We start from the raw sequence: 13,697 nt of genomic DNA, 5'->3' as shown, positions 1-13,697 counted from the left end.
ACTTTAGCATCATTCCAAAATGAAAGTTGCAAAAGACAATGTTATTTATTTAAAAAACTTCTTTAATCAAAAATTGTTTGCAATTAAGTATATCAAATAATTCTTTATTACCATCAATTCGTAAAATTACAACAACGTTTATGAGATAATGTTCATAATGAGCTTTATGGAAATGTCACTGTGTATCTATCATGAATCACTGTCTCTTATAAAGATAATGTGTACACAAAGGACATGTAAACTTGTATATCTGCCATGTTAACCAGCCTACATTGATGTTTTGGTCAATAAACGGAGTACCCAAAACCAGGAGTAACTCAACATTTTACTCATCTCCAGGTGACTCTTTTGTTTGTTTTTGTTGGGTTTAACAATGCACCGACACAGTTATAGGTTATACGGCGACATTCCAGCTTTTCATGGTAGATCAAGATCCCAACTAGGTGCCCTTTCCAGCATTATTTCATCAGAGATGGGCACCTAGGACTAGGTAGAACCACCGACCTTCTGTAAGCCAGCAGGATGGCTTCCTCACATGAAGAATTCTACACCCCCCATTGAGGCTCAAACCCACATCAATGAGGAGCAAGTCAACTCAAGTCAGGGACCTTAACCACTTGACCACAGAGGTCCCCTACAAGTGATCTGAAGTCAGGAACCTAAACCAATTGGCTACGGATGTCCCCTAAAAGAGATTTGTGTATGTTTCACAGAACTTCCCTTTTAAATTATAACTTAATGACTTTTAACTCTTATCATGCTGGACACAAATTACATTTGTGCAGTCTGATCATGATCTGCACTGTTTGCAATTCAGTCAGTATCTTTTTGGTAAACACCCCTTTTGACATTTAATGGTACTGTCTAAATTGAAAGATGGACAAGTTCATTATAGAAATTCAGCAGGGTAAGGGTCAAGAGATAACTTCATTTATCTTTATTACTTCCCTTTAATTCTATTACAAAATTCAGCTTGTTTTATTTTCTACATCTAATTCAATTCAGTTTATGAATATATTGACTCTTTTAAAATTAATTCAAAAAATAAACTCAGTGAAATAAAGAAAAGCAGTGAAAAAGTATTATGCTACCATACTGACTGTTTTTACTGAATTCATATTTATTTTGGTGCACTGTTAGAAGAAATAAAACTATTACTGTGAGCCTATTATTCAAAACTTCAGATCTTCCCTATGTTTTGTTAAGTGTTATTATAGTGGCTAAATTATTTCAAAATCTGCATAACTTTCACTTTCAATATGAATGAAATACAACTGGAAATGGACCAGTTAAATAATTGTTGGGCATAAAGTCTTCTAGTGGAAACATTTAGCATCAAAATGGCTAAACATTCTTCAAATCAGAACAAATCTATGAATTCAAGAAACAAGACGGCCAAAGCTAAATGTTAACAAGAGACGCCGGACAACAAGCGATCACAATAACTCATCTGAGCATTGCTCAGGTGAGCTAAAAAGTAGTAGTAAAAGATGGGTCAAGGACAATCTTAAATTAAATGTCTCAAAAAAGAAACAAGTAAGATACAAAATGCCACAAAAACAATTTACCTTCCAAAACACACAAACTTTTCTTTTGTCAGTTAATCCTTCACAGTCCCTGTGAGTCCAGCTGTAACCCCCTTCTGTTACACCTGGACTGGCACTTGGTACTAAAAATCAAGAAAGCAAAATCTATAGTTAAAGAAATAAAACTAGGAACAGTTTTTTTTTTTTCATTATGGGAAACATTTTTTAAGCAAATAATTACACTTACAACATGACCTGTCGACTTTTCTCAGTGCCTGACTCTGAATTACAGCTTTGCCAGTAAACAAATCCAGGTTAAAAAGGGACATAACTCTGTCAAAATTCAAATCAGAGTAATGGGGATTGTTTCTTCTGGTGTAGACTTTGATGGTAAATAAGTATTTAAGTTTCAAGTCAATAGCTTTGATTGTAACAGAGATATTCGACTTTATAAAAAACTTTAACCAACGGCGACAGCGTCGGGGTGAGTGCAATAGCTCTACTTTTTCTTCGAAAAGTTGAGCTAAAAATGCTGATATTACATCTGTTTAAAATCTACTTAGCAGATTATCTTGCCCTTGTTTCATAAAAAACATGAACAAATTCTTAATGCCAGATATGACTGCTAATACAAAGCTACATGTAAACAAAAGATTTCAAAATTTTTACATGAAGTGTTAAATAAATTTTGAATTAGAATGAAGGTGGCTGCTATTTTATATAATATTAACAATAAATTCACTCACTATCAGAGTATGTAGTTGCCACAGTTTCTCTTGGGTCGCTGTAAAAACCTGCTTGCTCTCCAGTAGGCTGTATGCTTACAGTGAACGTGTAAACTGTATGCGGGTGCAGATTACACAACGTCCGACCATGTGTATCTTTTTCGGTATCTTCTGTTGTGTTGAACTTATACACCTGGAAAAAGAATAAGCAATAAATGAGTCTTAAAATATGCTTTGTTTTAAGTTTCACCAATGATCTGCATTAAAATAATGTCTTGTTGATGGTATTATTTAGAGTCAATGAAAAACAATATTTATTTTAAGGAATTGGTGAATCAATCCATTTTTAGAAAAACTGACTTTGAACTTAACCTACTTTTACCTTGACAAGCTGCTCAAATTGACTTCAAACCAGCTACAAACAGTTTGGGAACAATATTTTAATCTTAACTAATTATCTTTTTGAAACAGTAATAGTAAATGTGAAACTGACTCCAATGACCCCTAGTACAATCCAAGCATTCCGCCCCCGCCCCCACCCCCACTCCCCGCGTTTTATTTTTATCACAAAAGCTTATTCCCTAAGGCTTAGTTTTTCGTGAAACATTTTTCAATTCTGGGTAACACTGAGTCCCTTACAAAACCTCGATTAAGTTTGCTGTAACACTACATTTGGTGACAATATGTGAAACTGAACTGAAGTTATTAGCCCAAAACCCAAGTTTGATGCAGTCTGTCTGATGCCACCCTGCGCCACTGCCCAGACTACTAAATACCCCAATCTAATAACTGATTTCATGAATGAAACCTGGCTTATAAATGTAAAGTTGTCTTTATTATGCTAAACTACCATTGCAAATTTTATCAAGTCTTTGTGAATGGGTGTACAAATGTATATGTTTTTAACTGTTGCCCTCTGTGACAAACTACTTGATGCAGACTTCCAATCAAAATTTTTATAAAACTGTTTACCCAACTGGCCGGTTGTCTTGGAACTAAATCTATGCTATTACACATTTTCAGAAATTAATCATGTTACAATACCTTTCTTCAACAAAAATGTCCCACACCCTCACTTCTCCCCCACCCTGGTGGCCTGTCTAAGAAAAACATGTTGAACTGACTCAGATTTGTTTGTTCAACACAAATGCCCAATACCCTCTCTATTCCTCCCCTGGCAGACTGTCTGAGTAAACTTTGTAGATAGTTTTCAGTATCAAGAATGTTACTATTATTATTATTAATAATTATATCTGATTTCTATAAAGCACTTTTCATGATAAACATGTCCAAAGGCGCTTTACATATAGTAAATGCAGCCACACAGGCTGCGAAATTCATCCTCTACTAGTACAGACAAAGAGCGATCTGACCAGAGGGACAGAATGAGACAAAGCCCCAAGAACAGATAGAGAGTAATCTTTTTTAGATACAAGCCTGTACGGCTAACTTAGCCAAGCTCTTTGGGAATAGACAGTATGGTTCTTTAAAGTGCCAGGCAAAGCCGTCTTTCCTGGGAAGAACTAGTACAGGCCTCTTAATTACATGAGAGACACTCAATAGCATCTCAGAAATGTCCAGGCATCTGTCCAGTGTCTGGACCGGGATTTGAACCCTGGACCTCTGGATTGACAGTCAAGCGTGTTACCACTAGACCATTGGCCCACCTTATACATTTATACATAATATCCAATTTTGACTTTTTACCTTATGAACCCTTATACACTAGAGATCATCTTCTAACCACTGTAAACTTTATATACTTATTTTGATTGCTATAACGTGTTCTCTAGCAATTGATCAGAATACAACAGAATCACTGACCAATAAACAACCTACAGATAAACTGACATGAGCCAAACCTCCTTCACCCTTTTTGCAATAGAGATGCCCTGTTGCTACAGACAGAGGTATTGTACATGTTCTAGGTCAGCAAGGTTTACAAGAAAAGAGTAAATGGCCTCCAAGAAAAATAGTTTAAGGTTAATATTTAAAACCCAAAGTTTACCTCAGGGCCATCCCATTTACTGGAAACTGTCAGTTTGTGTTCTTTAGGGTACTGCATCTCTGAATTGTTTGTTCTCCATTGCACTTGGACACATGTGCTGTTTAAAACTGAAGATTTTAATCCAATAACTGGGTTGGGCTTCACTGAAACAAGAGACAAATGATTAAGTCTAGCATTTTACATACATGTGTATATGCAGCATGTCAATAAATTCACAGAAATAAGAAGATTTTTGTTCTTTCTAATATGATAGAATATCCTTGCATTAATAAAAGTAAGCTAATAAATTGGGTCCATGAACTAAGAGTTATGCACCTTGTGTCACATGATGCAGGTGATAAGGTGGTACATCAATTATCTATTTTAAGTTTGAATCAAATCCATTAAGTAATAACTGAGATAATAGATTTCGGGACGCGACGCGACGGGACGGGACGGGACAAAACTGACTCCTTTACAGCCCTCCCCCCCCCACCCCCCAAACATGTTTGGTGGGGGTATAATAAAATAATACCAGATGTATTTGTTTCGGCTGTGAATAGAAACAGATGTGGTTATATACTACAGACTCCGGTATATACCAAATTCAAGCAATTTGAACAAAAGTATCTTAAAATGTATATATTTTGTTACCATGGTAATCCTAACTCTAGCCTTTAGTCAGTATATTTTACTTATTATACACCAATTTGCGTATTTTTGCCGTGTGCGCCATGATAATGATTTTTGTGATTACACCAGATCAGTAATGAAAAAAATCTATTTGTCTCCTGGCAAATTAAAAACTGATATGGAGTATGCATCTTTTCCTAAGCTTGAACATGACACCTCCACTAGTCTTGCAAGAGTCACATTCTTGAATATAAACCTAGAAAGACTGTTTAAGCAGTTGATCAACAACACCCTGAATTTACAAACCTATCTTTCTTGTGTCTATGGTGAAGTTTGAGGACAGTTTCACTCCACATGGCTCTTTAAGCGTAAGCTTTATATCAATTAATTTCATTGTAAAATCTCCACGACGTGAGCTGTTCCAGTAACAGTAGCCTGCTTTAACGTTCAGATCACTACATACGTTCCATGAGCTAGAGTATTCTGGAATTCTCCTGAAACAAAACAAGAGGGCTATGATGACCCTCACATAACTCACCTGACTCAAACTGGTATATAATTTAATGGTAGAGGACCGCTTTATAAAGCTACATGCCAAATATCTAAACTCTAGGTCAAAAGGTTTCAGACAAATAAGATATTTTTCAATACAAGTTTATCTAAAACAAGATATGGGTTGGGCTAATTTTGACCCCAGGGGCATGATTTTAAGATGACTACTGTTGTGGCACCTGTGACCTTGACCTTTGACCAAGTGACCCCAAAACCATAAGGGTCATCTACTCTGCATGTCCAATCATCCTATGGAGTTTCAAAATTCTGGGTCACGTGTTTCTCAAGTTATCAATGAGAAATGGTTTTCCATGTTCAGGCCCCTGTGACCTTGACTTTTGATTGAGTGACCCTAAAAATAATAGGGGTCATCTACTAGGTAAGCCCTATCACACTATGAGGTTTGAAGTTTCTAAGTCAAATGATTCTCTAGTTATTGATCTGAAATGAAGTGTGATGGGTGGACAGACGGGCATGGCAAAAACAATATGTCTCATCAGTGGGGGGTTGTGGGGAGACATAAATATAATATCTACCAAGAGTTCAAGTTGATATTGATGAATAATGAAACAAGACTGCCATGAAGGCCCTGTATCGCTCACCTCACCTTTTGACCTAAAGATCATCAAGATTAACATTCTGACCAAGTTTCATTAAGATATGGTCATAAATGTGGCCTCTAAAGTGTTAACTAGCTTTTCCTTTGATTTGACCCGGTGGCCTAGTTTTTGACCCAACATGACCCAGATTCGAACTTGACCTAAAGATCATCAAGGTTAACATTCTGACTAAGTTTCATGAAGATACATCATAAATGTGGCCTCTAGAGTGTTAACATACCTTTCCTTTGATTTGACATGGTGACCTCGTTTTTGACCCCACCTGACCTAGACTTGAACTTGACCTATAAATTATCAAGATTAATATTCTGACCAAGTTTCTTAAGATATGGTCATAAATGTGGCCTCGTGTTAACGAGCTTTTCTTTTGATTTGACCTGGTGACCTAGTTTTTGATCCTACATGACCAAGATTCAATTTGGACCTTGAGATCATCAAGATTAACATTCTGACCAATTTTCATGAAGATACAGTGATAATTGTAGCCTCTATAGTGTTAATAAGTTTTTCCTTTGATTTGACCTGGTGACCTAGTTTTTGACCCAAGATGACCAAATATCGAATTCTTCAAAGATTTTATTGAGGTTAACAGTCTGACCAAGTTTCATTAAGATTGGGCCAAAATTGTGACCTCTAGAGTGTTAACAAGCTTTTCCTTTGATCTGACCTTTGACCTATTTTTTGACTCAAGATGATCCAATATCAAACTCGACCAAGATTTTATTGAGGGTTACATTCTGACCAAATTACATTAAGATCGGGCCAAAATTGTGACCTCTAGAGTGTTAACAAGCTTTTCCTTTGATTTGACCTGGTGACCTAGTTTTTGATCCCAGATGACCCAATATTTAACTCTTCCAAGATTTTATTGAGGGTAACATAATCTGACCAAATTACAATAAGATTGGGCCAACAAAATTGTGACCTCTAGCGTGTTAACAAGCTTTTCCTCTGATTTGACCTTGTGACCTAGTTTCTGACCCCAGATGACCCAATATCGAACTCGTCCAAGATTTTATTGAGGGTAACATTCTAACAAAGTTTCATTAAGATTAGGCCAAAATTGTGACCTCTAGAGTGTTAACAGTCAAACTGTTGATGACGGACGACGGACACAGGGCGATCACAAAAGCTCACCTCGAGCACAAAGGTGAGCTAAAAAGTGAAGACGTTAAAAAAGACAAATTATTATTGCAGAATGCTGATCACTTAATATTTCAAAACACTTTTTTTCTCTCACAAAACCAGCTAAAGTCTTAAATAACATTAATATATCATAATATAATAGGTCACAAATGAGGGAATTTTGCATTTTTACTCCAAAAATATCAAATTAGCCAAGATTCATACCAATGAAATTCTACATGTGGTAACTGGCTTCCTTTACAGTTGTCCCCGTAACTCCAAGAACACCTCATTGACTTGATGTAGTTTTCCACAATGCAATCCACATGTTCCACCTTTTCAGGCATAGCTAAATGGCAAAAAATAGTGATTACAAGATCAGACTATAAGATTCATCATGATCTGGTTGCTATCCCAATCGTAGATTACCTGACCCCAATGACCCGATGTGTCCTCTATGGCCATTCCCTAAGTTATAGGTTAATACTGCAACCACTGATCGACTTTTACAAGTTTTCTTTTTTTCCGAGAACAGTGTACCATTGGAACCAACTTCCCCCCTAGTGTCGCCCACCTCCCTTCCCCAGAGCAGTTCAATGCTGCAGTTTGCAGCCTTGAACATGCCTCGCCCTAGTTATCCTGCAAACTCAAGTTTTAACCTTTTTATATCACCAAAGTTATTTTTAGTTTCTTCCACTCTAAATTTTTATCACTATTCTTTCTCTTTTTGATTTTGACGCGCAAAAAGTCTACGTTCCTGCAAGGGGTTTGACGTCAACGGAAGATAGATAGATAAAAGATAATAATAGAAAACTGAAAAAGAAATGGGCCTTGTGTGTTAAAACGAGTATATATGAGGTAATGGATAGATGTGTTAAAACGAGTATTTATGGGGTAATGGATAGATGTGTTAAAATGAGTATGTATGGGGGAAAGGGTTAAATATAAATGCAGTTGTAAATGAAAAAAAAATGCAATTATGTTTCAAATGTATGAAGCTTTACATCATTGCTGGACTATGAGGCACAGAACTGCTATGGAAAAGCTTAGTGCATTTTTATTTCTGGGTTTACTTTTTGTTGCGTAGGATAATCTAGACTATAAAGCGACACATAAAAAACATTTAAGGGTACACAAAGGTGTGCGATACCTTAATCTGTCTCTTTAACTTTGTTGATAATCCTTTTCAACAACACTTTTAACAACAGTCTTTTCCAAGAAAAAGAAAATTTGGTAACAGATTCTTATCGCAATCTAACAAACAAGTTGGCAAATGCTTTAATAGGATAAGTAAGTTTGCAGCAAGGTAATTCCGAGAAAGTTTGGGTCAAGTTTAATGAAATTTGTATAATACTAGATTTATCTATCTCCTAAGGCAGATAACATTTAAAGAACCTACCTAGCTATAGTGTTTATTAGGCCTAAAAACTCTTTGTTTCCGGTAAGATGCTAAAAAAAAATTAGGGTAGGTAGGTCGGATTTATTTTTTTTATTAAGTGAGACTTTTCGGAAATTATTTTTGTGTCAAAAAATGAATACAAATAAGGGGGTAATACCTTTAGAGCATCAGTAAGTTGATTTCTAACATCAATGACCATGTTTAAAGCAGAAAAAGTGCAGTTTTGCAACTTTTTATTAAAAAGTTGAAAAAATTATTCTACTGGGTACCCTATAAAAACATTAAGGGTCGGGCCAAAAATTTAGGGTAGGTTGGGATACCGGAAACAAACAAACTTATTTTACGCCTTATACTGAACTAAATGCATCTCATCTCCATAGCAATATTTAAGCTGCATTAGCTACATAGTTTTCTGACAATTCAATACAAACTTGAATAAAATACTAAATTTTCCATACAAATCAGAAAGTGTGGATGAATAAATAATTTTGACAAAAAAAAAAAGATGTCAGAAAGTAACAAAAGAAATGTAAACAATAGCTTATCGAGGAGACTGCATGCTCAACTACTGCAATGCTGGATATTGAATTAGGGCATATCTGAGGAAATGAAGAGCTATCAATGGAGTGACTAATTATAATGCACTTCTGCCATATTATATGTGTGAATATCAGGAATAAATCTTTTAAGTTTGAAGCAAATCATTCAAGAAATTAAAATTAACACAAACAAGAGCTGTCACTAATGGTGACAAATGCCCCCGCAGCACCTTGACCTTTGACCTGGTGACCTTGACCTTTGACCCAAAAGTCAATAGGGGTCGTGTACTCAATAAGTACTATCAGCATTTGAAGTTTGAAGGTCCTGGGTGCAGTGGTTCGCGAGTAAAGTGCCTTCATGCAAAATGTTAACGTTGTGACGAACGAACGAACTAATGGACGGACAGTTGAAAACTAATATGCCTCTCTTTGGGGGCATAATAAAAAGAAAGTGCATCATTTTTTAAACTTAACAAAGGTTTGTATGCAGATTTTGATGTTGAAACTGAAGATAACACTGATGTTAACACTGACGCTGATGCTAAGTTGGGGCAAGTAGGATAGCTCTGTATTTCATATAATCGAGCTAAAAGTTTAAGTTACTTGAAAATTGTTAGGTTGAAATATCAAAACAAAACCAATACTTCTAATTTAGTAGAAAATAAAAATATATCCCTGTGACTGAAGAAATCATTTAGTGGGGCCTCCATGGCCGAGTGGTTAAGGTCGCTGACTTCAAATCACTTGCCCCTCATCGATGTGGGTTCGAGCCTCACTCGGAGCGTTGAATTCTTCATGTGAGGAAGCCATCCAGCTGGCTTACGGAAGGTCGGTGGTTCTACCCAGGTGCCCGCTCATGATGAAATAATGCACGGAGGGGCACCTGGGGTCTTCCTCCACCATTAAAGCTGGAAAGTCGCCATATGACCTATCATGTGTCGGTGCGATGTTAAATCAAAAAAAAAAAAAATCGTTTAGTATAATTTATACTCTTGAGATGCTTATGGTAGAGATGCCGTAGATGTATGACCGAGTGGCTGGGACAGATCATTAACATCACCAAAAGTTTCCCAGTAGTAACAATTAACAAAAAAGTAAGTTGTGCATTGATGTTGTAAATCGTAAATTCCGATGAGGTCCCATTTATCACAGTTATTCTTCCTCCGTACACAGGTAGATACTTCATATTCGTGCTTTCATTTTTCACAGCGAAGCCAATGGAGTTGCTAGGATTTGGAGTACTAAGAAGCGTACATGTAAATATGATATTCTGTGAGGTGCAAATTTTCCAGAGTGATTCCACAGACATCCGTGAACAATTTTCCAGAGTGATTCCGCAGTCGTCCAGGAAGTTCTGCTGACAGTATTATTCAATAGCAATAAATGTGATTTATTAGACTTTTTTGCAGTACATGTATAATGAGCAATAACAGTTTAGTACAAGCAATATGAATTTATTACATGTGATCATTTTGCAGTTTCAAACACTATATGATATATATGAACAAGGAAAATGAATCTTTGCCAGTTAAAAGTGACTAATTAGAATATTTTTACATACTTCTGAACAAAGATTAGTTACACTTAAATAATGATGAAAACATTTAAAGGAAGTACCTTAAGTTATCTGTTTTCAGTATGCATATTATTTATAAAATCTTTACGAAGAACTTTGTTACTTTAGCATTCATTGTTTCATGCTATGTAATGACTGATATACAAAGATACATGCATGTGTTAATTAGCATAATTACAAATGTATGTATTGTTTCATTGGTCAATTATGTAACAAACTTACTTGAGCAATTTATAGAATCCTCAATATTAAATTAGAACTGAATTACCTCACATAATAAAGTTTCACTAATTTCTACACAACTTGTTAACATCAGACTTCCAGTTACACTTTTTAAAAATTCCTCTTTAAGATCAGTTGATCTAATTGGCTGAACTTGATCACATGGTATTCCCAGTCTGATGCCAATTGTTTTCTGATGTTTTTAAAATCCCTTAAAAGATGACAGAGTTATTTTCCAGAGTTAAATGACCAGAATTTTTTCTAAGTGCTACATTTCCACAGTGTCTGTAAACATTCCATGAACATCTTTAAAGATGTCCAGAGTAATTTCCAGAGATGTCCGTGGAAAATATTTGCAATCACTCCGGACATGTTATATAACAGGTGACTTTTCCATACTATAACAGGTGACTTTTCCATACCTACTTTCCATGGAAGTTTTGCATTTGTCCACAGTTTTTCCACAGTCACTCTGGAATATGTACAGCCGGGTAAATTAAAGTAAACTTCAGAAGGAAAATTGTCAGTGGTCATACTGTTGGATGCAAATTTAGCATGTAAAGTGAAATCGGATTAGTAATGGCAGTCGTATTAGTGGATTAGCAAGTGGTTGCATTTCCTGACAAGTGGCCAATGAATGTTAGAACAAATTATTCCGTTCTTTGAATATTTTGCCTTATTAGCAGGATGGTCTTAATTTTGGGGTGGTCGTAATTAGGGATTTTACTGTATTTGTATTTTACTGCTATAAATTTAAGAACTTGCCCATTCCTAAATTATCTCCTGCTCTTCCACTCTAAGTAACTGAGTATTCAGACAAAATGTGAATCCTATCAAATTTAATTTTGTGCAACGTTCCAGACAGCTTTGAAATGAAGCTGATCACAGCGAACCTCACCCCTTCCAGCCCATACCTGAATCTCAACCTGACAACATTGATACTAAAAGACAGTTACTGTTGCCTATTATTCTCTATAAATATCACTTTGTGAAACCTACCCTAAATTTACAGGATGCTGTTGATCAATATACATGTATCTTGTGAAACCTCCTCTGCAGCCAGTGGATTCCTAACTAAACAGATCACCAGACTTTGTGAAACCTACCCTGAAGTTACAGGATGCTGTATGTTCATTATACCTTGTGAAATTTCCTCTGTAGCTAGCGGATTCCTAAAGCAGACTACTAGAATTTGTGAAACCTATCCTGAAGTTATAGGATGCTGTTGATCATTATACCTTGTGAAACCTCCTGTAGCTAGTGGATTCCTTAAGCAAACTACTAGAATTTGTGAAACCTATCCTGAAGTTATAGGATGCTGTTGATCATTATACCTTGTGAAACCTCCTCTGTAGCTAGCGGATTCCTTAAGCAAACTACTAGAATTTGTGAAACCTATCCTGAAGTTATAGGATGCTGTTGATCATTATACCTTGTGAAACCTCCTCTGTAGCTAGCGGATTCCTTAAGCAAACTACTAGAATTTGTGAAACCTATCCTGAAGTTATTGGATACTGTTGATCACCATACCTTGTGAAACCTCCTCTGCAGCCAGTAGATTCCTAACTAAACATATCATCAAACTTTGTGAAACCTACCTTGAAGTTACAGGATGTTGTATTTTCATTATACCTTGTGAAACCTCCTCTGTAGCTAGCAGATTCCTTAAGCAAACTACTAGACTTTGTGAAACCTACCCTGAAGTTATAGGATGCAGTATGTTAATTATACCTTGTGAAACCTCCTCTGCAGCCAGTAGATTCCTAACTTAACAGATCACCAGACTTTGTGAAACCTACCTGAAGTTACAGGATACTGTATGTTCATTATACCTTGTGAAACCTCCTCTGTAGCTAGCAGATTCCTCAAGCAGACTACTAGACTTTATGAAACCTACCCTGAAGTTATAGGATGCTGTTGATCATTATACCTTGTGAAACCTCCTCTGTAGCAAGCGGATTCCTTAAGCAAACTGCTAGACTTTGTAAAATCTATCCTGAAGTTATAGGATGCTGTATGTTCCTTATACCTTGTGAAACCTCCTCTGCAGCTATTAGATTCCTTAAGCAAACTACTAGAATTTGTGAAACCTATCCTGAAGTTATAGGATGCTGTTGATCATTATACCTTGTGAAACCTCCTCTGTAGCTATTAGATTCCTTAAGCAAACTACTAGAATTTGTGAAACCTATCCTGAGGTTATAGGATGCTGTTGATCATTATACCTTGTGAAATCTCCTCTGCAGCTATTAGATTCCTTAAGCAAACTACTAGAATTTGTGAAACCTATCCTGAAGTTATAGGATGCTGTATGTTCCTTATACCTTGTGAAATCTCCTCTGTAGCTAGCAGATTCCTTAAGCACACTACTAGAATTTGTGAAACCTACCCTGAAGTTATAGGATGCTGCTGATCATTATACCTTGTGAAACCTGGCTAGTTCTCTGTAGCCAATGGATTCATAATTAAACAGATCACCAGACTTTGTGAAACCTACCCTATAGTGACAGGATGTTGTTGGTCTGACATTATTCTTTGTAAAACCTTCAATGTGGCTAGCAGATTATGAACCCATAAATGACACTGCAATGTCAGTGTGATTACTCTCGTTTGGCTGTTAGGCATTCTTCGGGTGTGACAGATTATTATATTTTAACTCTAACAAGCATACTTGATACACAAGTTCTAAATAAAATGTTTATTGTCATATAAGACTTCGTCATGGAACTGATAATTACCAGGTTACATTAATGATTCATGCTGGTGCAGGATATTCCCATGTCAGTGTATTTA

At 36.1% G+C, this 13,697-nt stretch overlaps 1 protein-coding gene across 5 annotated transcripts in view; it reads right to left on the bottom strand.

Moving 5' to 3' along the window:
- Window positions 1-13,697, bottom strand: part of LOC123548894 (uncharacterized) — a 90,097-nt gene that overhangs the window by 25,512 nt on the left and 50,888 nt on the right. For all 5 annotated transcript variants that reach the window (XM_053545890.1, XM_053545891.1, XM_053545894.1 and 2 more), the window contains 5 exons: window positions 7,394-7,517; window positions 5,178-5,365; window positions 4,260-4,402; window positions 2,273-2,444; window positions 1,569-1,669 (listed from right to left, as the gene is read on the bottom strand). In XM_053545890.1, coding sequence (XP_053401865.1) covers window positions 1,569-1,669; window positions 2,273-2,444; window positions 4,260-4,402; window positions 5,178-5,365; window positions 7,394-7,517 — 728 coding nt within the window. The remainder of the gene's footprint in view (window positions 1-1,568; window positions 1,670-2,272; window positions 2,445-4,259; window positions 4,403-5,177; window positions 5,366-7,393; window positions 7,518-13,697) is intronic.

The sequence above is a fragment of the Mercenaria mercenaria genome, chromosome 6 (assembly GCF_021730395.1).
Source record: "Mercenaria mercenaria strain notata chromosome 6, MADL_Memer_1, whole genome shotgun sequence".
NCBI classification, from domain to species: domain Eukaryota; kingdom Metazoa; phylum Mollusca; class Bivalvia; order Venerida; family Veneridae; genus Mercenaria; species Mercenaria mercenaria.
This window is presented reverse-complemented; position numbering and strand designations above follow the sequence as displayed.